At 39.9% G+C, this 27,686-nt stretch overlaps 1 protein-coding gene across 1 annotated transcript; it reads right to left on the bottom strand.

Moving 5' to 3' along the window:
* Positions 1–234: 234 nt before the first annotated feature.
* Positions 235–27,686, bottom strand: PON2 (paraoxonase 2). The gene is made up of 9 exons (XM_028118555.2): positions 27,570–27,686; positions 18,200–18,270; positions 11,814–11,869; positions 7,289–7,454; positions 6,625–6,751; positions 4,958–5,158; positions 2,353–2,434; positions 1,483–1,611; positions 235–863 (listed from the first exon to the last, which is right to left on the bottom strand). The coding sequence occupies exons 1-9, from the start codon at positions 27,641–27,643 to the stop codon at positions 705–707; spliced, it is 1,065 nt and encodes a 354-aa protein (XP_027974356.1). The 5' UTR covers positions 27,644–27,686; the 3' UTR covers positions 235–704.

A 27,686-nucleotide genomic window follows, 5' to 3' on the forward strand; every position in this document is an offset into this window, starting at 1 on the left:
TTAAGGAAGAGAGCTGAGGGAACACTCCATACTCACTGAGAATTGGAGTCGCTATATTTGGTCAATGCTTTGTTCTGTTTTATTCAAATAAAGAACTCATTTACATTCAGCTTTCAATGAAAGAAATTAAGGCTGCCCCGCCTGCCTATCCCAAGGAAAACCCCACAAAGAAGGGGCCACTTTCCCATTCCCCTCCTGAGGGCATGCCTTGGGAATGAAGCGACAGGCCAAATGTGAATTTTAGTTAGCCTTTAATAGAACTCCAACGCATTAACAGTAAACAAAGATGTAAGTACAAAACATCCAAATGTTACCTATCAGTAGTTCTGAACACTCACAGTGGTCACACTGTTGGAGCTGAGGTCACTCACATTTTCAGGAAATGCAGTCTACCCTGTTTCGGTGGAATGCATGCTCTGGCAATTGGAAGGCAGAGACGAGGTTCGTTTTGTTCCGTGAATCCACTTTACTGGAAGCAGCTGTCTTCTCTCTCCTTCACTCCACATTTTTAAAAACTGCCCCTTTGCCTTTTATGTTAAAAGTGCTATCAGAACTGAAGGGGCCTTTCCTTACTGAAATAAAATTAACTATACAGGTCATACATTTCTGGGCCCATTTTGCCAGTTAAATCTCCACACAATTAGCAATTCATAGAAAATTAAGTGTTAAAAGAAGTTAGCACACTTGCATGCCAAAAGTACAATTCAGAGTTCACAAAACAGGGCTCGGTGATATAAAGTGCCTATGAGCAGCTTCCTATCATATACTGAGGCTACAGAACTTCCCTGGAGAACAGACCCGTTGTTGGCATAAACTGTAGTCACAGTAGGCTTCTCAGATAGAATATTCTGGATGCGTAGAACCTATTCAGGGGATACAGAAGATTAATACCGAACCACCATACACCCATGTCACTCAATCGCCAATAATCCCTGTCTTCCACAACGACACAATAATTAAGAGGACATGCTGTTGAAAACAGCAGTTACCAATCTTTTTAATGTTTAAATTAAAGTACTTTTTTAAGCCTTCAAAGAAAGTACTTTCTTAAACCATCTAGCTACTGCATGCCAACACAGGATTTCGGGTTATTATAGTAATTGAGCATTAATGGAAATACTTCCACACTACGCTAGCGTGAACAGAAGTCATGTCATGTGGGGAGCTGACAATAAGCCAGGTATTTAAAAACATTGCCAGTCTACCACACAAGGAGGGCACATGTCTTTATAGAAAAGGCCTTTTGACTAGTTTCTACCATAATTTAATACATCAAAAGATTATCTTTCTAAAAGTATTTGAATAAGTGAAATTCTGCCAATTATTGGCTTAAAGCACTTACAAAATCACTGCATAAGTTTACTGTATTCTTGGTTTAAAATTACTGAACAAACTGTCCCCGTGACAGTTTTCTGTATTATTAGTTCAAAAGGACTTGGACAATTAAAGTTGAAAAATTAAGGTTTAAAAAAACAGAAAAACCTCTGACGACGGAGGATTGTTCGGGTCATAAATGAAGAGCTTCTGGCCGTTAGGATGACAGCCTACCAAGATGTCCCCCGAGGAAGGATCGATAGATAAATTGTCCACCAGTGTATCCAACTTGAGTACCTTCCAAATGAAAAAATGTCAATATCTAAATGACTTGAGAAACTTGATTAAATAATTTAGGGCTAACCTTTCTTGCCTCTCTACATGTGGGAAAATTATACACAGCTCCCTGCTTCCACCCTTTTAACAGAAATATGGCTTAAACTAAATTTAATAAACTGGTTTAGAGCCACTTTTCATATTCCCTGAAATTAAGAAAGTTAGGGTGATGATCAATCTCTCTAAAAAATGAACTCCTTTTCCTTTAAAAGATGCACAATGATCAGTTAGCTCAAGGAACTCATTCAAAGCAAAATAGGAAATTCTTAATCAATCTAAAATATGTGTTGTCAAGCAGGAAGAAAATAATAATGGTGTGAAACCCAATTTCTACCTTCATTTATTATTGAAAGAGCTGACAATGTGCATAAATCTTCATTTCAGAATTCATCTATTAGTCTTTTCAATTGTGAAAATTCTTATTGGAATTCATTGGGTACCATCAGTACTTCATGGAATGGGCTCTAAATCTGATGCAAATATCACTCCCAACCCTCCGCTGCATGTAATCAGTCGGTCCTTGTGATTGCTGGGGACAGGAGGCTTGGCCTGTTGTAGGGAGGTAATATTTAAAAACCCAGAATAGCAACCCTGGCATCATATTCTGTTCTAAGCGAAGTACTGTTATAATACAGTGTAACTACAAAATTACAAAGTATAATAGGCTAAGGTCCACTTGATATATGAAAATAAATATTTTACCTTCAATTGAGTTAAATTCATATTAGGGTGTCTTTCCAAAACATGAATTTCGTGAGCCAGTATATCAGCAACGTAGATGTACCTTCACAGAAAGGACACACTGGTTAGAGTTCCATGCCAATATAAAGCTTCATTAATACAGTATGGAAGAGTAAGTCTTAATAACCTGCCAAGAAGTTAATCAATGAGGGGCCCTCAAGGAATGCTTGATAAAGGTCAATTTTTATTTAAAAAGTAAGCTTCCAAAATCAATTCATTATTGCTACAAACAATCATGGAATTGTTAAATTATTTCTCAAAAGGTTTGGAAGGGGAAAAGTAACATAGAATATTATTTTGAATATAAAGTCTGATATTTGCCACCGAAAGGACAACAAACCAAATGTCTGGCTTCCGAGAAAAAAGCTTTTCTATTCCACGATATAATTTGATATTTCTAGGAATCATCTTCATGTAGAAATATATGGTGAACAGAATACACTTTATTATTTATTAACAGTCCTTCATACTTAATAAAATATTTATTAACACACTGAGAATTTTCAGAGTAAGAGATAAGTATCTATTCAGAACAATCTGTCTACATCTAGGGAGGATGAATTAATGGACTACTTTACGGTAATTTTACTCATTGAATTGACCGTTCCATGGCAAATGTTCTCTTGCGCAATTATCACGTGTAAAGCCATGAGCTCAGTATGGTGACGGACATAAAGAAGAGGCAGGCTTTTCCTAAAAAGTTTATAGTCTGTTGGGATGATCAGACTGGTTTGTACACATGAAACAAATAATACAGCATGAATGGTAGCACGAGAAAGATTTCAGGCCTCAGGGACCGAAGAAATATCTCACTCCTGAGAACACAGAAGGCTTCGCAAAGGAAAGGCATCTGCAGTGGCTATGGAAGGAGAGACTGGATTTGAGGAAATGAGGACAAAGCACCTTCTAGGCAGAAAAAAAAAAAAAAACAACATGTGAGCAAAGGCACAGGAGCAAGAATGAGAGGGGCATATTTGCAAAATAATGAGTTCTTTGTCTAAAGAAGGGAAAGTATGAAACCGGTCAAAAAGGGAGGTTGAAACTCGCCTATTAAAGCAAGTCCAACCCTTTAGCTTGCCTCGATTGGATAAGCAATTGGGTTCCACTGAATTTTTAGAATAACAAAGTGGCATAATAACAAATGGTCAGTTCCATTCAACAAGTACTGAGCATTTGCTTTGCACCTGGCAGGGCTCAGCAGGAAGAGTCAAAGATGAAGCCAGCCGAGCCCCCTCTTTTGGAGGGCCTTAAAGGCTTGTGGAAAACAGAAAGACAAAACTGGCAACAAGGCAGAAAATGTCAGTGGACTGAAAGCAAGTTGGAAGATAGTCTACTACTCTAGCCAAAGAGGATGAGAACCAAAAGCGGGCAGGCATCAGTGGGAAAGGAAGGGGGATGAGGACTGCCGGCTCGCGGGTTGGCCGGGGAGGGTGCAAGAGAAGCAGTGAGAGCTGAATCCTCTCTCATTATTATCGTTTGCAGCTCGAGTGCTGGAAAGTTTGAGTCTCGTAATTGAAAGATGAGAGTTGGGGGAGAAAAACAGATTTGGCAGGAGAGTTAGAGATAATTTAAATGATTCTCCATTCATCTTCTATAATCAACAAGAAAGAAGAAATTGTGTCATGAAAAAAGACATTTAGTTGTCAAGGAATGCCAAATTTATTTCACGTTATATTTGTAGGAGTTTAAATTGTTCAGTGTGCTAAGGTAGTACAAGGGGAAGTTAATAAAATTTAATATCCTTTCTATTAACATAGAAAGTTGGACGCACAGAAACAGAGAGATAATTTGGGAGGGGGGGCAATTTGGCAATGTCTATTAAAGTTACCACTGAAAGGGGTCACTCTTTGAGTAAGTGGTTCTATTTTGAGGGATTCGTTCTATGGAAAGAATTGTACAAATGTGCAGAGAGGAAGGGCTTAGAGCATCACTTTTAGCCCATGCCCAGTTGGCATTCAAACCCAGGTCTGTCTGTTATCATCCCCAAACCTGAAGATGGATTATGTTGCAATGCTCCCTTGAGGAGTCGTTCCTTAAAAATATCTGGAGAAGCTTCAGTGGTAAGTGAGAAACAAATTTTTTTATAAAAAAAATATGAAAAGCAATGTATCCATTAACAGAGAATTGGTTAAATTACTTTAGGATCATCCCTATAATGGAATAATATGCAGCCAATAAAACAAAGGTATAATTATTTAAAAAGAAACACCTACCTCACACTTTAATAGGTATATATAAATATTATCCCACTTCATAAAAATTTACATTTACAAAATTAAATTCTACAATGATATATACCAAAATTTAGATATTGTATGTAAATATATATGTGCTTAGTATATATTTTATATTACATATAAACATTATATCTATTTAATAACATTTTATACAGATACATCAATGTATATAATATATTATATGCATGTATTATAAATATTATGCATGTCATAGGCCAAAAAATTATCAAGGAAGCTTCTTACGTGGGGAAAAAAAAAAAGCAAAGTGAAGAATTTGACCCAGCACCACTACTAAGGAGAAAGGAAGATACTCTTATAAGGAATCATACTTTCTGTCAGGTGAAATACTGATCCCATTTGCTGCATCAAATCCTTCTGCTACCACTTTAACTTCATTTGGACTGTAGTAAACAACATTTGCCCAGTGTAAGTTCAAGTATGTTTCCAAATACTTTAAGAAAGGATCAGAGAAATAGTGGTCATTGGTGGCATAGAAATGTGCTGGTCCAACAGCTATGATATCATTCACACTGAAAGAGAAAAATTAACATGTGAGAGAAAAGAAGAAGACAGCTGGTCTCTTTATTAGAAGGCATACACAATCTGTGCTTTAAATTTCTGGTAAGAGGTTTCCCAGGAAAAGCTCAGCTAAAAATCACATGGCTATAGTCATATGTAATCTACTATAATACGATTTTTCAGAGAACAATTTTGCATGATAACAGGTAATCTGAAGACAGGTCATTTGGCAATTATGGCAGGACTCTTATAAAAAAAAAAAGAACTTGGTGCCAACAGGGTATATGTTTTTTGACCGCAAGAAATGTGGGGTTTAACAAGGGTCCAAAAGGATATAGCTATCTAGAGCCGGACAGAGCCTCATTGGCTGCAGAGCTGGTCAGGCTGTCAATAACATTTACCTAGCTCTCATTTACTCAGTTGCCGGATTTTCCTGAGTTCCTTTGCTTAGTTATTAGTCAAACTAAGGTTGACTGTTCAATTTCTACCTGACTCACAAAGCCGACCTGCCGAGAATGAACGGGCACTCAATAAACACTTGCAGAGAGACGGATGATGAAATTGCCAGAGAACACTGCTTCAGGTGAGAGATTTATATGCTAAAAACAAGTACATTTTTAAAACCAGTTAGGCAAGGGCATTATTAAATTTAAATTCCGATTACCCTATGCAAAAATTTCTGAAAAGAGCTGCTTTCTTCTTTGTTAAATGAAAAACAGAGCTACAGGGAAGGTGAGTTCCCCTCATCCCTTCACCACGATGCAGAGACTGCCTGGACAGTATTTATGCTCCTACTGATTACGAAGTGCATTTTTTGGAAGAACGACTGGATATTACATGCAGAAGCCCTAGACAGGGATGGAGAAATTTAAAAATATTCACCAAGTTCAAACTGAAAGAAGCAGTAGGCTAACGCAAGCTGAGCCGGGGAGATACACATGACTCTCTTTTAGCCACAGGATCAACCAGCTGAATTTTCTGGAAGTAGGAGTGACCTGCTCCCAGTCTGAATCCCTCCAACTCTGTGTGGCCATTAGCCCCCAGCTACCACAACCCCGCTGGAAGCACTTTGTAGCAGTCCCATACAAAGCACACTGACTTCATTTAAAGCAGGCTACTCTTCCTTGGCAGGACAAAGTATTATGGTTCGGGTGATGAGTCATCTGAGATGGAAGGTGACAGCAGGGAAAGGAGGGAGGCTTGTCTTCTGCTCCCAAGATGGCCCTGAAGAGCAGCTCGCCTGTAATCCAGTGTTTTATCATTTCTCAAGGGAGTCCTCATAGAACACTGATTATTATGAGTGACATTGACTTTCCCTGCTCTACAAGGAAATCACACACACACACACACACACACACACATTTACGTATGTGTATACATACACCTATTTTAGTTCTTATCAAGGCTGAGAGGACCATCATGAGGTATTACATGAGTGCCAGAGATAAACTGGAGAATGAACAAAAGGGCGAAGTACCTTGGAAAAAGTTCATGTCTGATTGTTTTTAGATGCAAAAGAGAATTTTCTTCTTCTTCAAATTTAAAAATTTCCACTGTATTCTTGAATTCTGGGTGGTTTACAACAAAGAGATAAACTGTGTCGTCTAAAGAATTGAAAGAACAGAGTTAATTTACAAGATAGAACCATAGGACCTCTGGGCAGACACTGACATTTAAATACCACAGGCGGGGAAAGGTTGAATGTATAAGCTGTTAGACGACCTAACAGATCATTCTTCTTCCCCATCCTTCCCATCACTCTCTGGCTGGTGTTATTTCTGATCATTGGTCCCCTGACCTTTAAGAAAGAGTGTTTTCCACTCCATATACAGAATTCATGAATAATCTGTTTATAGTTTAATTCAGAAATATAGCTCTTTTTTAATGCAATAATCACAGATATATGAAAAAGGTTATGAAATCTAAACATTCTCCCAGGTGTTAACTGTTAGAAATTCCAAATGTAGTCTAAGTTGCTGCTAGCTGGAGAGGCAAATGATCAACTTATTTGTATGAAGAATACAGAAATAATTCATGAGTTAATTGTTCTGTTTAACCACAGATTCGATCCAAATCTATTTTCCACCGTCATTTGCAAACCATGATAAGTTTCTCAATGTGGGGAGCTCATCAGCTCTTACCATTGTCTATGAAGGTGCTGATACCATGTGGATTGAACGAAGCTAAATTGAACCCACGGCTGAGTCTTAATTCCAGCGCCCTCGGGTTTTCTTTTTTTAGATCCATCATTAGTATCCCTCCGGGCTTATCTGGGGAAAAGCTGTGGAGTCCTGGACATTTTAAACCCTTTTCAAAACAGAGGAAAAAGTTAAATATAGAGGAAATATCGAGGCTTCAGTGTGTTTATGAGCTAAAAAGGGTTGTATAAATAAATGATAAATAGAGACTTTGGTTAAAGGTGGCAGCATTACAACTACAAAGAGCAAGAAAGAAGAGAGGAGACGTTGGAAAAAAATAGGAATTGGGGGCTGGTGAGCTGCAAGATGAATAGGAACTGATTTTTCTGAGTTGAGGCACAAGACTAGGGGTGTAGTCTCTTAAGTGATCACCGGAAGGTTGGAGGACTGGGAGATACCAAGCAGAGTTGAGGGGGGGAGGGGAGAAGTGAAAGTTTACACATGGGCTGTTGACCCTCAAGTCCTTGGCCTGCCCTTTGCTCCTAGAGAGCCCAAAGTCTTGGTGAATGGTGTCAGTCAAGACTCCCCTCCTTATCTCACACCCCGATCCAATCCCTCAGCAAATCCTGTTGACTTCACCCTGAAAATACATCCCTTCATAAGGATGCAAACCTTTCTCACCACTTCACTTCCACTATGACTGCCCTGGTCCAAACCACCCCCACAATTATGGCAACAGCTCACAATTAAATGCCCTTACTGATTTTTTCTGGCCTTTCCCTAAGGAAGACCGGTCTCCCATCAGCATCCGGGTTTTGTCAGATGATGTCACACCTCTGATCAAAACTCCATCTCCCTCAGATTACGAAGTGGAAGTTCTTCTGATTGACTAAAGGCCCGGTATGGTCTGTCCTGCACCCTCCTCCACCTTCCCCATCCCCAACACCCCAGGTCTCCTCCTTCATCTCCTATTGGCCACATGACTTCCTTAATGCTCTTCAAGCAAACCTGGCACACTCTCACTTCAGGGCCTTTATACACACTGTTCCCTCCGCCTAGGAATGCTCCCTGCCCCGCCCTGCCCTGCCCTGCCCTGCCCGGCAAGATCTAGGGCTGCTAGATGCTTTATATCTGTGTCAAATGGCACTTATTGCTGTTTGGCATAGATGCATATTTAGACATACATAAACAGCAGCCTGACCACACCTTCAGCACAGCTGTCCCTCTCCGCTGCCCCACCTTCCTTTACTTCTCCTTAAAGTGCTGCTACCACCTGACACAGATTCGTCCTCTCCCCATTGCAACATGAGTCAGGACTTTGTCTCGTTTGTTCACTCTACATCCATCCCAGGGCCTGGAGCCATGCCTGGCATACAGTTTGTCCTTTCTCCACTGATTGCAAATATCACCTTTATCATGTACAAGATCCCTTTGTATACCGATCTGTTTGGGGACTCATGCCTATTCCTGTACCAATACACCCCTCTTTAATTACTATAGCTTTATTTATATATACAGCCAATATATTTATGGCGAGTCCCCATATCCCACGCCTCACTGTTTTATTTTCACCAAGTAGTCCTTAGATATTTCTGCTTATTGATTTTTCTATATAAACTTTGAAAATTAAGTTACTGTTCTGAATGGAACATTATTATTGTTATTTTTTTATCACTATTACAGTTTCTACTTGGTTCTTCCTTGTGCACGGGAAAGCTGGTGAAGTTTTACATGTTCATTTTGATTCCAACCATTTCACTGAACTCTCCCCATGGGGGAGAGTCAAACAGTCTGTTAGTTGAATGTCTTGGATTATCTAAAAAGCAGGTAATGATGATGTCTAAAAATTATGGCAGTTTTGCCTTTTTTTTCTACCTCATATTTCTTTTTCTTGTTTTATTGGGTTATGCAGAACTCTAGTAGATTACTGATGGTTATAATATTTGGGGGCATTTTCTTCCTTTTCTAAACATTTATGGGAAGGCCGCTAATGTTTTACCACTAAGAATGATGTCTGCTATAGGTTTCAGAGAAATTACCTTCCATTTCTAGATTTCTTGGAGCTTCCAACCAGGAATGAAAGGTTGAATTTTACTTAATGTTTTCTCGGGACTCACTGAAATAATCTCGGCCTTTTCTCTTGTGGATCTTTTAAGGCATATTTTATGCAGATTAAAAAAGTATACAAAAATTAAGTCTCACTTTACACACAAAATTCAACATAATAGAAATTATCTCCAATTTAAAAAAATTCATCCAAATGATAAAACTTCGAGGCTGGCAGGCTCAGTAAGCGCAATAAACCGGAATTAGGCTATCCCTACATGACAGCCCCACTCCATTGGCCGATAATCTCTATTTTGTATCACTGTCCCATAATCAAGAGCATGACTTCAAGGCACAGAAAGCTCCAGCAGGGATGGTGATGATTATTTTAATGCTCTCTATCATTTAAATCTGTTTTTTCTTTTTTTTAAAAGTTTTATTTATTTTTACTTGCAGTAAAATACACATACCAAAACTTAACAATCTTCACCATTTTAAGCGTACCATTTCAGCGGTGTTAAGTACACTCACATTGCCATTTAAATCTTTCTTATATTCTATTTTGTGTCATCCAATTCTTCACGAAGTGTGATGTTGGTTTTGGGCTGACCCTCATACCCATAACCGTGGAACAGGATGGGTCAGACGGGCTAACATGCTTGGAAGAGGGAAAGACAGCTGCAGTGAGACACGTTACTCGTTTAGAAAGGAGTGAATTCTAGGAAACAGGAGAGACAATGCTGAGTAATTTAAAAATCAGCAGTAATACAGTGGGATTGTTTCTAAATCTGAAAAAAAGAAAAGACAGTCAGATAACCAAGGAAGGACAAAAAAGCTGAAGAAATTCTATGACATGACTACAAGACCATTGTGACAGTCATCAGCCCCTTAGTGGAAATGACTATAGATTTATGTGCTTGGAGGAGACCTCATTTCTCCTAATCCAGACTTACTCCTATGGGGCTTGAGATCTTGAAACATGTGAGTTCTGGATTACAAAAATCTCTGAGAATACCTCTTCTGGAGAAAAAAAAAAAAAAAAAGCAAGTGATTTTTACTTTCCTCAGGATTTTTGCATCTCTAGTTATGAGCAACTCTGACAAGGCATCCCAGTGTTTTCTCCGAAGCCTATAGACATGTGTAAGCATGTGCTTCCAAACAAACCGACAGTCCTACCAGAAATAACCTTTTACTCATTCTGTGTAGGTAATTACATAACCTTGTCTTTTGAGACTGTATTTTTAAAATTTAATATAAATATTAGTGTTCTTGCCCAAGTCTGCAATGTTTCTTTTTTTCCCCTCAGTGGTAACAACGAGCTGCTCAGTGTTCCACCTAAAAACCATCAGGAGCCTGACCGGTATCCTAACCCTCAGTCTCCTCCAAGCCAAGTTCTCTCACCTCTCCCATAGGTCTGACGACTCTTTTATTAATGCTGTGACTCTTCGAAAGCATCTCCATGCTTTTCACACCTGAGTCTCAGAGCCTGAAAATAATGGATGCTGCAAGGGAACAGAATCATCACAGGCTGGCTTCCTCAAGAAAAGCCAAACCCATGACGATGCAAGGACACTCCTGGGGGCCCAAGCCAGGGAAGAAAGGTGGTCAGAACTTCTAATTGCCCACTTACACGGTTTTCCAATTAGATGGTAACTGGTGTAGGCTAGCAAGCAGGCCAATCAATTTTACAGTCTGTCTAATGTAGGCCCAGGGAAGTGGTTATTTTTCAGCTTCTAAGAATTAAGGCAAAAGTGAAGGGCATAAATAAATTCAGTTGGTGACTTCCACAAGAGGCTATTCAGGGTTTTTGGAAAAAGAAGGAAAGAAAAAGCCTTGGTCTGGGAAAGTTGGTATACTGTTTAAAAGTAAACAATAACAGCAAGAATATGAGCTTAAAATTGAGTAATGGAAAGAGAGACAGATGCTGTATTTAAAAGAGTATAATGGAGTATGGAATATCCACAACAATGTCCAAAGTATGCTTTTTAATAAGAAACTTTCAAAACACAGATTGCATTGAAATATTTTAGTGCAATACAGTGGGGACATAAAGAGCAATTAATCAAGTGGCAAAGACTTTTTCATCTCTACATTTAGATAAGCTTGAGGACATTTTCCAAAATCCTGTTTAAACTGTCTTTTTTTTTCCAGAACATATTTTTGAAAGTGAGGAATTTAGGGCACCTGGGTGGCTCAGTTGGTTAAGCGACTGCCTTCGGCTCAGATCATAATCCTGGAGTCCCGGGATCGAGTCCCACATCGGGCTCCCTGCTCGGCGGGGAGTCTGTTTCTCCCTCTGACCCTCTTCCCTCTCGTGCTCTCTATCTCTCATTCTTTCTCTCTCAAATAAATAAATAAAATCTTAAAAAAAAAAAGAAAAAAAGAAAGTGAGGAATTTAAAAAACAAGTTACTGCTCTGCAGGGCTCATCAAACTCCCCTGTACCTCCTCCACTGAGACTGGCGAATGAAGGAGATACTCACCACACTAAGGAAAGCCAGACCATTGGGAAGTATGTCAATATCATTCGCGCCAGCTTCTGTAAGTTCAAGAAATAGATAAATGTCACATTCAAATTCCGTTATTTGTTAGATATAACTGGGACTTAGTTTACTTTATCAGTGCCTGCATTTTTAGGAATGGTTCTAATTTTTTCCAAGGAACCAACCACTCTCTTTAATACACGTCAGTCTAAATCCCTTCCTGCAGTGAACCTCTGACTTTAAATGTTAGATATTTTATGTTTACTCAAATCAAAGTCAAGTAATCACTACATTTCCAGCTATAATACAGAAAAAGTTGACATCTGTACACTCTTATGATAAACATCCAGATGTCTGTACAAAAGTAATTGACATCAGGGGAATATTACTTTCAGAGAGAAGGGCTCCTAGTCATTTAACCATGCAAATATTCTTGTCCCTTTCTCTGCTCATTCAATCTGAAGCAAACACAGACATTTCTCTCATTAACAGAGATAAAACACCTGGGATTATATAGTCCCTCTTTAAAAAACAATGTCTGCTTGTTCTCATAAGCAAAGAAAGCTTTCCATTTAATCTTTAAATTTAGGCTTTCAACTATAGAAAACAACCAGCAAAAGAAAATTAATGAAAAATACCATGCACCTAAGCCAGCCGAGTCTTCTAACGCTCGTCTCTGAGCAGGCTACAATTACTATTGATTGTTTATTGATTGCCTGCAGTCCACTCCACACAGCACAGCAAATAATTAGACATAAGACCTTCCCAGTGGTCTCACTGTGTAAATTCCACAGACAGATAATAGACCCAAACACAAGAAAAGAGGAATAAAAATGGCTTAGATTAAGCCAAATCATGACACATTCTTTGAATCCACAAAATCCAATCTTCCCCTTTAAGGCCTCTCCAAAGGCTTTCTCCAAGATTATTTCTAGGTTGTCAAAAACAAACAGCATCTAAGCAGCCATTTTGGTTTTGATTCATGAGTTTGCATTTGGCTCATTGCCTCCAGTGTCACTGGCTCTGTCATAGTGGAGAAAAGGAAAAGAAAATACAAATGCCAAGAACTTCACTTTGTAAAGATGACTGCAATCATGAACACCTGCAATTCCTGTTCCTTGGCAAGAAGATATATATATATACTTACGCCTGGCATAATGGAGGAGTTCTTAATCTGGGTCTGTGGATTCCTAAGGAGCCACAAATGGGTTTTAGAGTCTGTGAACTTGTTAAAATTCTATGCAGTGCAAAATGTCATCTGTAGGCTCAGCTGAGAAATTTTCTATGAAAAGGATCCTTGGCTTTCAGCAGGTTTAAAAAAGGGTCAGCAATACGGCAAAAAAAGTTAAGAATCCCTAGTCTCTAGTCCCATGGTGGTTCTCAACTGGTAATGAGCAGGGATCAGGGGAACTCAACACCATGTTTGTGTACCTGCAACCACAAACATACAAACACACTCACATGCACATGTCAGTCCAAGGTTTACTTTCTGGATCCATTTAGTAGGAAGTCAATTAAATAAAATTGGTTGCTCCTGAAAAATTACTTAAAACAATTTAATTTCAACGTGTACATACTCATACCCGTAGCGCAAGAAAAGATACATAGAAATAAATTAAGGAGGTTTCTTTGGGTGGTAGGATTATGAGTGATTTTCATTTTCTTCTTTATACTTTTCTTTGTTTAAAATTTTCTACAAACAATAGTATTGTTTTCGTAATCAAGAAGAGAACGTTTTTAAAATATATTTTCATTTCAACCACACTGTAACTTCTTTCTGTTTAACCCCACTGCCTAATTCCAAGAAGAAAAAAAAAAAGTCTTATCTGCAGTTTTCTTTAGAATATTTTCCGGATCTATCCCCCTCCCCGTCTTCATTTCTATATCCATTACTACAAGAGAATTTTATCATTTCGTATCACCTCTTTGGTGTGATTACTGCGAGAGTAGTCAATGCTGGAGAAATTTTTGCTCCTCTAATTTAATAATAGGAGTAGTAATAGTAATAGCTACTAAAATACAGTGTTTACCAAGGGCCAGGCTCCTTGTAAGCACTTTACATACATTATTTCACATAATTTCCTACACCCTAAGAAGCAATATTATTATCTCTTATTTTAAAGTTAAGAATATAGATATAGAGCCTTTGGGTGGTTTGGCAAATTGCTCAAGGTCACAAACTGGGAAGCTGGGACTTTTGTTCTGACTTAAAAGCACAGAGAAAAAAGACAACCTAGCACTGAATGGGTTCTCTCTGTCAGAACCATCGCTGGTTCCTCTCTGAAGACACTTTGTAAATTTGACTGGGGTCAATTCCAGAGGTTGGCTTTCCCCCCAAAAGTTCTGCTTCCATGCCTCCTCCCAAGATCTTCACCAATCCATAGTCTGCACTTTTCTTTTCCTTTCTTTCTTTTTTTTTTTTAAAGATTTTATTTATTTATTTGAGAGAGAAAGAATGAGATAGAAAGAGAGAGAGCGCATGAGAGGGAGGAGTGTCAGAGGGAGAAGCCGAGCAGGGAGCCCGATGCGGGACTCGATCCCGGGACTCCAGGATCATGACCTGAGCTGAAGGCAGTCGCTTAACCAACTGAGCCAGCCAGGTGCCCTGCACTTTTCTTTAAAAACTTTTTCAAAACCCTCTTGTGCTAGGAAGTCTTCTAGCTTGGCACATCTGATTTTTTATTTTTCCTTATTCCTTTGGTAATGACCTGTGTCAGAGATGGCTAACTGCTCCCTACTATCCATACTCCCCTTCCTCCTTTTCAGCTCCAGGGGCCTGGCAACATAGCCACAGATATTTTCTACCCTTTCTTGCAACAGTGAGGCCATTTGCCTCAGTTCAGGTTAACGGGATGTGAGAGCACAGTATGCATGCAATTTCTGGGTAAAATAACTAAAAATAATAGCCATGTCAATGTTCTTTCTACCCTTTCTTGCTGGGAAGTGGCCATAACTGGAGTTCTATAGTCTTGGACCAAGAAAGAAGCAATATGTTGAAGACAACTGTGTTGCCTCATCAGCCTTTGTACCAGATTGGCCACACAGAGCCCGTAGTCATCTTATCACCCTAGGCCATTTGCTTATCTCTGGATGGCCAAGTAAGAGATGATAAATTTCTCTCTCCTCTAGGTGTAACTTTATAACAGCAAATCAGCCCTTGCCATTCCCAATAGAGCACCTGAGATATAATGTACCTTTTTATTGTTCACTCTTTTGGCTCACTGGTGAGGTATGTGTGTTAATCACTCTGGGAGGAGGTAACTATATTGGAAAGAGAATTTGCAAAAGGTACTAAACCTCTCTGAGCTTTGGGTCCTTCTCCGTCATAAAAAGAAAAGAAAAAAGAAATCTAAATCTCACAGCAGTGTATATTTTGTTTTCCCTTCATAGGTAGACTGTAAAGTAACTGATCACAAGGGCTGCAAACTTCAATGCTTTTTTTCTTTTTTTAAATCTCCCCAGCAGCAGTTTTGTAAAGGTCTTGATTGCCAAGTGTATAAAACCACTAATTAACTCAAAGAGACAATCCATTCAAAATTTTATTTTCGTCCAGAACTCTGAATGCCCGCATTTTCAAAGACATTTAGAAAATGTTTTAAGCTTTTAAGCCTCAAATAGACTTAACTAGCTCCTGTCATTATAATTTTTATTATTTAGATGTTGATATTAGGCCAAATCTTGGGTGAGAGCTTGGTTTCTTGTAAGATACAATGGGAAGGAATACAAAAAATGGGACAGTGAGCCTACTTTGTGCTCCTACAGAAGGCACACACATCCTGTATGATATGTGGTAGATGACTACTGTTGATTAAAACAGAAAGACCTGAGATGATATGTATAAAGCACCGAAGAATTGCGAAGAGTTCATTTCTAGTCATGGTGAATGTAGCATTGGAATGGGTGTGTGTGTGTGTGTGTGTGTGTGTGTGTGTGTGTGTGTGTGTGTGTGTGAGTATGGATGTGGATGGGGACGGAAAGGTAGGGGAAAGTGGTTTTAATTCTTAGAGGGATTGTTGGCCTCAAGTGCATGGCTACCACTGTTTCCAAAGTGCATACTAAAAAAAGAGAACCTTCTACCCTTGTTGCCTACCATAAGAAGTTGCTTTTGCCTGTATGGGAATGTACATGCCCAGCACACTGTTACTCCTTGTGATCAAAAGACCACTGAAGAGGCGACTGTTACTGAAAACATATAACCACATGCTATTACTAGCCATTAGTCATCACTAACATAGCATTCAACAAATGTTCATACAGTGCGTGCTAACCACAGAGCAAAAACAAAAAAAAAGAAAGGAAGAAAAGCACAATTCTAATTAGATCTAAAAATGTATCCCAAATGTGCTTCTAATCACTCATCGTTTCGCTCTGTTGCCTTTTGAAGTGCCTCAGAGGCATTAAACACTTCACAAGAAGGGCCATAGGTGACATATTTCCTCATTCTTTCCAATTCCAGACAGCAGCTCACACACATCACAACATAAAGGTCACAAACACAGACAGATGCCTGTTCGGAATACAAATGTCTTCGGGCTTGTTTTTCTCCGAGGAGCCCTCCATCCCAGTGAGTTGTAACAGCAATACACTTGGCGGTTCATCCTGTAATGTGTCTGGTTGTGCCCTACTGTCTACTCTGAGACTTGAATTCACAGGAGGTGGGCACCACAGGGCCAAGGGCTGTTTAATAATGTGACAATTATTAACTCAGTAGCAACAGTAACCTTTGAGATCATGGACTCAACCTCCCAACCTTGTACAACATCCCTCACAGATGCCATGTGGCTCTTGCTTAGCGGCCAGAACTGAGGGGGCTCTTCATGACTGCAGTCAGAAGGCAGGGCGCAGTGGCTGAGTTTCTTGGGACTCCAGACAACCTTATTTCTAGAACTGTCTGCCTTATCTGGCACAGATCTAGTCAGTCTGCTATTTGATCCTGAGTTTGTATCTTCCTGCTAAGTGTATGGGCAACAGTAACAAAGAGGAGAAGCCCCAGGAGAAAGAAGTCAAGGAGTCTAGGCCCAGGGAGATAGGACTGGGAAAAAGTACCAAAGTGGCAATGGAAACTAGGAGACAGGGCACATAAAAAACAGATGTGTGAAGGAGAGGCAAATAACAGAACCGGAAAGAAACTCTGAAGTAGAGAAGGCTGCTCTGAAAACTGATAGGTTTCATGAAAATGAAGCCTTTTTGTGTGTGATCCAGCAAAGGATCACTACTTTGTTTTTGCTCAAAGAGCATTTTGAGCCCTGTCTATAGTGAATGTGCTTATAAATAGGAGGTACTGAGTTTATTAGCATTGCCGACTCCAGGGCAATTTAGCAATGACTATCAAAACTTTAAACATTTTTTTAATATTTAGTTATTTTTTTAGAGAGTGAGAGGGAGAAAGAGTGTGAGTGTGCACAGTGTGTGTGAGGGGGAGGGGAGGGGCAGAGGGAGAAGGAGAGAATCCCAAGAAGGCTCCACACTCAGAGTGGAGCCCGATGCAGGGCTCAATCTCACGAGCCTGAGCTCATGACCTGAGCTGAAACCAAGAGTCAGACAATTAACTGACTGAGCCACCCAGGCACCCTGACTATCCAAAACTTTAAACACACATGCTACCTGAACAACAATCTCACCGTTAAGAATTTATCCTGCCGATATACAAGAGCTCTATGTACAATGATGTTCACTGATTTGTTTGTAGTTGCAAAAAAAAAAAAAAAAAAACTACAACCATCCAAATGTGCGGTAAGAGGGAAATGATTAAATCCACCATGGTTCCTGCAAACATGACAAAGAATGAGGTAGATCTACATGTGTTGATGTGGGGAGCTGTTCACATTGCACTTGGAATAAAGCAGGTTGTAGGGTATAATCTTATACTAAGATGCCATTTGTGAAAAATATATATGTATGCATATATTTGTTTGCATTTGAGCTGGAAATATCAGGAAAGAGAAGAAAAACTTTCTCCCTGGAGTTACTTCTGTGAGGGATGGAGATTTTCTTGAGAGATTCTTATTTTCCATTTTGTGACTTCTCTTCCTTCTGACACCTTCACTAGCCAACAACTAGGCTGACAGAGCACAGGTCTCAGGGGCCACACTCAGCGAAGAATACAGACTTTACAAAACTAGTTCAGAAAAGTCACTAAGCAGGCAAGAAATCAAACAATAAACACAGGATTACACAAATAATTAACAAATTGCAGGGAGAGTGAGAGAGAGAAGAAATACAGGTGCATGAGATCAAAAAAAAGATTGACTGAAGAGGTTTTTGTTGATTTAATGTGATTTTTCCTCTGATCAACACTAGTAGCATGCCAAAATACTGTTAATGAGTTTTTTCGTGTTGGTGGCCAAACAATGTAAGGTGTATAACAAGCATTTTCTCATACTTACCGATTCCTTTAATGAGGTGGCAGTTTGGAAGGTCTACAGATTCTACTTCTCTGGAGGCTTTAAGTCGATTTCTGTTTAAAAAAAAAAAAATCTATCTGTTTATGTATTCCCTGCTTTGTTGCAGACAGGGTTCAAAGAGGCTTACAGCAATACATAAAACACAGCATAAATCTAAAGCACATAAAAGAAAAGATAGAAAAACAAGGGTAGGAACATAAAATAGCACCAGAAATGAAGTTAAAATAAAAATGCATATCACTATGCATCTTTTCTATAATGCGAATATGAGCTCTATATGTGAATGTGGGTCATAAAAGAAAGCCAATAACTCAACAAATAAAACTTGTAATGCAAGTTCCCAAACAAAGACGAACACAGCACCAGGTCACATTTCTCACAGCTCTGGTGTGGTCGGAAGAGCTCCAGATGTAGAAGCAGAAGCTGAGGGCCCAGAAGAGCTGAGAAACGCTCAGACCCTCTGCAAGATGACACGGGGCCTGATGTGAGGCCAAGAGAACAAGCGTTTTTTGGAGCCAGGCGCACAGAAGCTGTTAAGAAACATGTGGAGGAGGTCCCATCCCCATCGCAATATTTACTGGGTGAGAACTTTGGAGAACGCCAACTACCGTAACAAAAGAACTTGTTGCTGTTGTTTCACAAAAAGTAAAGGCGCAGAAATAATGAGGAAGTGGTGAACTGTAATGAAATACCTTCCCCACCGCCCTGTCCTGAGAGAGGGCCACAGAGCAGTTTGGCCAAACACATCTGGGAGCTCTTCTTTGGAAGCCACATGCTGTAGGCTTTCCCTCCTCTTCTCTTGCTGTCTCTCACCTTCTCTTTCTGTTCTCTACAGTCATAAGTCATAATAGTGCTTGCAGAGTAGTTCACATTTTTTCAAATGTACCGCACATTTAAGACAGAAAAATGACCATTTGCCACTTGTCCCTCTCCTATTCATATCCTTGACAGCGTCTGACTTCTAGACACCAAATTTGGGGAAGGTTACTGGTCTCAGCAACATGGAAGAAGGCCGAGGCCTACCTAACCCAGAACTACCAAGAGGTGGTAGCAACTATATAATCTGGCAACTCATATCATATATAAAGTTTCTAATTAAAATGTTAATCAGTATGTTATTTCGAGGGGCGCCCGGGTGGCTCAGTTGGTTAAGCATCTGCCCTTGGCTCAGGTTATGATCCTGGGGTCCTGGGATCGAGTCCCACATCGGGCTCCCTGCTCAGTGGGGAGCCTGCTTCTCCCTCTCCCTCTGCTCCTCAGCCCTGCTTGTGTTCTCTCTCTCTCTCAATTTCAAATAAATAAATAAATAAAATCTTTTTTAAAAAATCAGTATGTTATTTTGAATCATATAATTCAAATAGTGTCAAAATTTTTTGAAACAACATAGCAATAGGGCAATAAAACAAAATTAAAGTGAATCAAATAAATATATTAAATATATAGATGTAATAAAAATTAAAAATTAAATTTTAAAGTAAAGCATTTTATAAAAAGACAATAAACCTCCCATTTACAAGTCCCAGGAGTGATTTAAAGGGGGGAAAACATGTATATTTAGACTAATGGGTAGCAGTGATACTTAGTGAGGATGGGGATGCTGCTGCTGATGACCATGGGTGGCAAAAGAAAATCAGCAATAAAAACAGCTAAAACTTATTGAGTCCACCATTTTCTATATGATTTACCTGAATGATGTCATTTAATTGTTAAAACAACCCTAAGAAGTAAGCACCATTGTCCCTACTTTAGGGATGGGGGAAGTGACTCAGAGGTGAAGGAACTTTGCTGAAGTCTGGCACCTGCTTGGAAGAACCTTCCAGAGGCAGTGCTCTAACCCACTCCAGTATTTTTCTCCAAAAGGGTGAAGAGATCTGTGTTCCTTAGCAGCAAGCCTGCCTGGCCATGAGCAGGTGAATCTCTATGGGCCCCAGTCTTCTTTATGCATAAAATAAGGATGAGGCTAGATGGCTTCCCAAGTTCAGTGAACACTGCATGATTCCAGAAACAGATGGAGTCAGTAGGTCCCAGCTGCAGTTTCATTAAGTTTCTCTATCATGGATTGCTTTGGGTGTCAATTTTATACAACCTCCTATTATACTCATTTAACTGTCCAAAAATAGGGGTAATAAGGACTGTCATCTACCTTTTTCAAAGATAAATTATATGGATAAAATAAAATTCAGTTGTGTTTGAACAGTTTAATATGGGGTATTTTTTAAAGTCAACTTAGGTCTGCATAAATGACTGATAACTACACATTGCCAATAGGGCAATCTTTATTAACTAGTTTAGTTATACAGTATCATCTCTAAATATGCAGACTGCCTACTATTAAAACTGAAGTTACACAAGGGCTGTGCTTAACTTCTGCCTAATCAAATCACTTTTTCTTAATTCTCTTTTATAATAAAAGAAAGACAGGATTTTATTTCCAACCTCTGTGGCCCATGAAGACTTTCAAATTCTTTTGGTGGAAAATTGGTAGGCTTTTTACCTGGTAGAAGCACCACCAGTTCCCTACCCATTAGTGAACTTCTGTATTCCAGAGTGGCAGGCCCTCTTAGCTGACAAACCTAAAGCCGTCCTCACCCCCTTTCTTCCTCACTCCTTTCCACTGCAGAGACAGACAAGCCAAACATTTGCTTTCCCAGACTCCTTTGTATTTAGGGGTAATCATATGACTCAGGCTTTGGAGAAAGATATTTTTGTTCCTGATAGAAAAGGCAGACACAAGAAGAGAGCTAACTGGCATCACCCCCCCCTTCTCCCTTCTTCATGATTTGACCACACATGCGGTGCTTAGGACTATAACAACCATTCAGTATTATTATTATTTTTTTAGATGTATCTGTTTTTATTTTATTTATTTATTTTAACAAGGATAGACTACTTTTTGTGTATCATACATTTTATTTTTTTCTTATTTTTTTATTTTTATTTTATTATGTTATGTTAATCACCATACATTACATCATTAGTTTTTGATGTAGTGTTCCATGATTCATTGTTTGCATATAACACCCAGTGCTCCATTCGGTATTCTTAACATGAGAAGAATGAGGACATAATGCCAATAGTGAAGGGTTGAGGGACAAAAATATAAGAACCTAAGTTTTTGATATGATCATGGACTCAAGGGACAAGCCGTAGAATGACTCACCTACAAAGTTTTTATCACGTGAGAAAAATAAGCCTTCATTTGTATATGTTACAATTAATTTGATGTATGTTACCTGCAGCTGAAAGCACTCCTAACTGTTAAGAGATTTAAGAAGTTTGGGGGACTATACAAGAGAAAGCTCTACAAACCTCTTTGGACTAGCAGATCAAGAAGCCTAAATACATTCATGCCAAATTAAAAATAAATAAACAAATGGTACAGACACAAATAATTTTGGTATAGCCTATTTGTTGCCTAGCACTTTCTGTCCTAGCATGCTTATGAATGTACTAGGTCAGAAATAGCAGTCTGCTCTCATGCAGACATTGCGAATCAATCTCAGCACTCCTTCCCTTTAACCCACAGCCAGCCTCACATACAATGTTCCAGGCAACCGCCACTGCTCTAGGTTCCTTATGTTTTTCTCACTTTCCTCTTCTTTTTCATTAAAATTGGGTTATTTTCCTTTTAGTTACAACTATATCATAGGTATAATACAGCAAAGAAAATACAGTTTTCCTTCAATTGAGCCAGCAATCATTTCCCCAAATGACACCACTGGAAACATGTACATCAATGTTCTTAATCTGGGGTCTAGTGACCTTTAAGGAGTCCATGGGTAAAATTCAGGGATCCATGAACAGGGATGGGAAAAAAATACATCTTTATTTAAACCTAACTGAAACTAAGTATCTCCTTTGATGATGAGTGCAGGCAAGAAACCACAGAACTTTCTACTAGCAGTACCTGTGTCTGTCAATAACAGAAATCAGACATTGTTACATCACATTTCAGTTGCAGATATCTCAAAGTACCGTTTGTACTCACTGCTACTTCAAAATATCTATTGCTACATATTCAACTACCTTTATATCTATTTAAGGCTTTAATTAAGAAGCCCATGTTATTACATCATACATTAGATTTTAAAAATAGGCTGGTAATAGTACTTAAGTATTTAAATTCGTATTAACTTACATAGTATTTAATTTTGTTTTGGAATCCTATGTGTTTTATTTTATGCATTTAAAAACATGATGCTGACCAAGGGTCTATCAATTGATGAATGGATAAAGAAGATGTGGTATGTATTTATACAATGGAACAGTATTCAGCCATAAAAAAGAATGAAATCTTGCCATTTACAATGACATGGATGGAGCAGAGAGTATGATACTAAGTGAAATAAGTCAGAGAAAGACAAATATGATTTCACTTATATGTGGAATTTAAGAAAAAAAAACAAATGAGCGAAGGGTAAAAAAAAGAGAGAGAGAGAAATGAAGAAACAGACTGTTAACTATAGAGAACAAACTGATGGTTACCAGGGGGGAGGTGGGTGGGGAGATGCGTGAATTAGGTGATGGGGATTAAGGAGGGCACTTGTGATGAGCACAGGGTGATGTACGGAATTGTTGAATTACTATATTGTACACCTGAAACTAATATAACACTGTATGTTAAATAAATGGAATTAAAATAAAAACTAAAAAAAAAAGGAGGGGCACCACAAAAAAAAAAATTAAATAAAAGCATAATGCTGAGGAACCAAGGCTTTACCAGACTGCCAGATGGATCTATGGTACAAAAGTCTAAGAACCCCTGCCTGAACATTGTCATTACAAGTAACTTTCATTGAGCACTTACCATGTATTTGGTGTTGCTTTAGCACTTTATAAGAATGAACTCCGGTATTTTTCATAGCCTCACTATGTAGTGGGTAGTATTAATATTCCCATCCTACAGATTAGGACATTGAGGCATAGAAAGGCGAAATAAAAAGCCAAGAACCCACGTAAATAGTGGAGCTAAGAAATGAATTCAGGCTATCTGGCCACAGAGCATGATTATTACATCATACATTAGATTTTAAAAATAGGCTGGTAATAGTATTTAAGTTTTTAAATTAGTATTAACTTACATAGTATTTAATTTTGTTTTGGAATCCTGTGTGTTTTATTTTAACCAACAATCATTACCATGAAATCTATTTTTCTTTTTTTTTAAGTTTTTTTTTTTTAGATTTTTATTTATTTATTTGAGAGAGTGAGAGCAGTAGCAGGGGGCCACAGGAAGAGGGAGAAGCAGACTCCCTGCCGAGTGGGGCTCAATCCCAGAACCCCAGGATCATGACCTGAGCGGAGGGCAGACACTTAACCGACTGAGCCACCCAGGTGCCTCTCAATTTCTGTTTCTTTCACTCAGGAGACAGCATTACCCATCCAGAGTGGGATGAGATGGGGCAATTAGTTATTATGTTGCCTTATCTTCAGCAAACTAGGAACACAGTGTTACTACCTGGCAGTACTTTGTTCCATGTTTCACCGCCTTTGAATTTACCAACTACTGAAGGGGCTTTATCATTTAAGTACAGGCTTGTAACACCCCTTGGAATTTACCTCTCGGGCCCCAGTAATGCTTGTAGTACTTAGTAACTAAGAATTTGTGATTAGGCATCTTAGGCCGGGAGTAATTTTTATTTTTTATTTTATTTTTTAAGATTTTATTTTTTAATTTAACAGAGAAAGGCACAGCGAGAGAGGGAACACAAGCAGGGGGAGTGGGAGAGGGAGAAGCAGGCTTCCCGCCGAGCAGGGAGCCCAACGTGGGGCTCGATCCCAGGACCCTGGGATCATGACCTGAACCTAAGGCAGATGCTAAACGACTGAGCCACTCAGGCGCCCCAGGCTGGGAGTAATTTGCTCCAAAGGCAGAAAAGCTCGGAGGCAGTGGGGGAGCTGGGGCAAACTGTATTTGGAATCAGAAGCCCTGGCATGGAGTACAGGTTCAGCACTAATTACCTGTTGAACTAATTAGCTGACTCCCTCCAGCCTCAGTTTTAACATGTCTAATATAGAAAGGAAGACATATATGAAGACTGAATGAAGGCATACATGTAAAAGGGCTTTCTTTCCAAATGTCAGTAAATGTATATTTTGGTGTAGGGGCCCCTGGGTGGCTTAGTGGGTTAAGCGTCCGACTCTTGATTTTGGCTCAGATCATGGTCTCAGGGTCGTGGGATCGAGCCCCGCATCTGGCTCCACACTCAGCAGGGAGACTGCTTGAGATTCTCTCTCTCCCTCTGCCTCTGGCCCTCCTCCCCCACCTCTTGAAATAAATAAAATCTTTTTTAAAATGTACATTTTGGCTTAATATAAAGAACTTTTGACACTTTTGACACAGTGACCAGAACACAGTAGTCACAGAATAAATGATAAGGAGGGTGGTAGTTTAAAAATAAAGCCTGACCTTGCAGAAGTGTTCAAAAGCAGACCGGATAGCTTTTTGGTACAGCTGTCATAAAATCGGTCAGGCAACAAGCAGAACGCTCAGATGCTTGTTTTAGGGATTCCTGCTCAAGTCTCATGACTCATCCACGGGTGTGTACTTTGCAACAGGTAGTAACTGGCCTGGGGATATTTGTGTATTTCTATTTCCCCCTCTTTTGCTCAACCAGGGAGGAGTGGAAAAGTTGGGTATAATATGCCATCCTCCCCTGGGAACTTTAGCCAGTTACAGTTCAGAAGGAAAGAGACAGCTTTGATTCCACTTATCCATCTGGGACATACTTATACTAAAAAAAAGTATTCATTATTTATCTGAAATTCAAGTTGAAATTTAAGTGGGCACCCTGGGGGAGAGAAATAACTTGAGTGCCTGGGTGCCATCTCTAAAAACAGGATAATGAAATAGCAGGCACCAGATGAGAGCAAAAAACAAACAAAAACAAAAACAAAAACAAGCCTGGGTTTTGAAGAGCCTTTCCTTATGGAGAGGTAGGAACATGCCGCTTTTCAAAACAGACTCTAAGGGTCTGAAAGGAGAGATGCTATGCATTTGAGCACTCCACCTGTAACTGTAAACAACAGGCGCTTGATATTCCACAAGCACAGGGTCGCCAGATAAAATACAAGATGCCCAAATTTGAATTCCAAAGGAAGAATGATATTTTAGTATAATTATGCCCCAATATTGCAACGGGATATGCTTATACTACCAAATGATTTGCTGATTACCTGAAATTCAAATTTAACTGGGCATCCTGCATTTTTACTTGCTAAATCTAGCCACCTATCACATATTAACATTCTTAAGACATCACCTGATTTGGGAGTTCAACTGTCCAATGAAGTTACCGACCTAGAAAATCCCTGCTCAGTAAAACTTATTGCAGTCAAATCTTTATAAAAATGCATTAAATTGTGAATTACCTATAAGGTACATTCTATGTATGTGAACTTTATTTACTTTTTCTTAGGTTTGCAACTGTAACATCATTCAAAGGTACTTAAATTTAAAACTTTAAGATTAGTAAGAAGAAAAAAAAACATTATTTGTGGAAAGCCTGGTGGTCTCCTGAACTTTAGGACAATTTAATGAGCTTGTGAATTTAGTGGTATTGCCTTTGAAACTGAGAGCTGGACAGATCATACAAAATCATCCAACTCAAGAATGTTCTGCAGAGCAGGTTGGGTATTTACATAACATGAAAATTAAGGCCCACATGTCCATTTCCTCCCTCCACCATACACTGTTCCTCCTGCTTGCATCCCTTTATCAGCAGATGAAGCTCCAGCTACAGGACAGTAGAGACAGAAACCCTGGTACCACCTTAGTCTCCCCACCCTTATCAGTGAGGCTCAAGTTTGGGCCCCTGTCCTGCTATTCTCTCCGAACTACTGTAATACCTTAACTAGTTTCCCCATGTCTACCCACTCTCTGTTCCACTACTTCTCAATTGTAACTGCATTATTAGAATTATAAGGAGAATTTTTAAAAATCAAAACCACTCATGCCTGGACCCCACGCAGACCCGATGAATCAGAGTCTCTGGGAGTGCAGCCCAGACATCAGCCGGCCAGGAAATTCTAATGTCCAGCCAGGATCCAGAACTATCGCTCTCCTCCATTCCATCCTTCCAGCTTCATCTCTACAGCAGCACAGTTAATTATGCTTTACAGCACAGCAACTGATTATGTTTTATATGGTTTAAACAGATTCATGTTTAAACACACACACACACACACACACACCCTCCTCTGCCTATCAAAGCAGGCCCCAATTTTTGAACTTCTAGTTAACCATCTCAAAACCTATCCTTCCCCCAACCCCTACTATTCACATCCCCTAACTTTATGCTCCCCCAAGTTGGTCTACTGCTAGTCCCCAAACTTCCCCACCTTCTTCCCTCTGTTCCCACTGCACTTTTCATCTAGGATGGCCCCATATGTGTTTTACTCATCTTTCAAGGCCAATGTCAAATAGTCTCTTCCTCCTGAACTCCAACTTCGGGGGCTGTAATCCTTCCCCCTTAAGCCTGTAGGGGTTTGTTTGCACCTGGTCTGGACATCCTAGTGGATATATTTGCTTTATTTCTCTCCTCCCCTGTAATAGGGTGAACCTCTTAAAGGTAAGGACTGTGCCTCACTCCATTACAGGAGCCTAGGATGGCACACCATACATAGTAGGTGCTCCGTATTTCTGGAATCCTTTTGCATGAGGCTTCTAAAATTTGAGTTGGTAATTTAGAAACTATTGATGTCGACCCATCGAGGTTTTCATTATAATTAATACTGGGAGATGAACCAGGCTTGGGCTGTTGGACATTCTGGCTGCAGGGTTCTTGAGTGAAGATAAATAAGGAAGTGATGTAAGAACAGTAGCTGAGTATTTCAAGTATCTTCGATCTACAGCGCCAAGATTAGAAAGCTGAAAAGTTTCTCAACTATGCAGGGAAGGGATGGTGAGCAGCTTTATTAAAAGACGGCGGCTGGTTTGCGCACCAAAGACCTGAAATAAATCTTTGTAATTAAAGGTTCGATGCATGAGTAATAGTTTTGCTTTCAAGTGCAAGCGTTGGGTTTGCCTGTGTAACTACAAAGCCCTCGCTGGTCAAACCTCAGTAAGCAGCAAAGGCTTCTCAACTTCCCAGAAAGTCTCCAGATTCAGCCCAAACTGTGTTGGGTTTTGCTAGAGGCTGGGGGGCGGGGGCGGAGGTGTTCACCAAAAGCTGAGGAACTGAGAACAATCAGGAGTTCTCACCCCGCAGCTCGAGAAGCCCTGCACGGCCTACGCCCTCGCCCGCCGCCCGCGGCCACCCGGGCCTGGGGCCCCGCGGGCGGGGGCCGCTCGGGGAGGGCGGCCCCCAGCCAGGCCGCGCGCCGACGGCCCGGTGCGAGCGGGCCCACCTACCTGAGCGCCAGGAGCCTCTCGCCCAGCAGCGCCAGCGCTATTCCCAGCAAGCTCAGAGCCACCAGCCGCCCCATGGCGCGGGAGCCGGCGCCGCCTCGCTCGCGCCGGTCGGGGAGC

This window comes from Eumetopias jubatus, unplaced genomic scaffold, assembly GCF_037043125.1.
Source record: "Eumetopias jubatus isolate StellerSeaLion01/CBP00866 unplaced genomic scaffold, mEumJub1_p1.0 scaffold_14, whole genome shotgun sequence".
Lineage (NCBI taxonomy): Eukaryota > Metazoa > Chordata > Mammalia > Carnivora > Otariidae > Eumetopias > Eumetopias jubatus.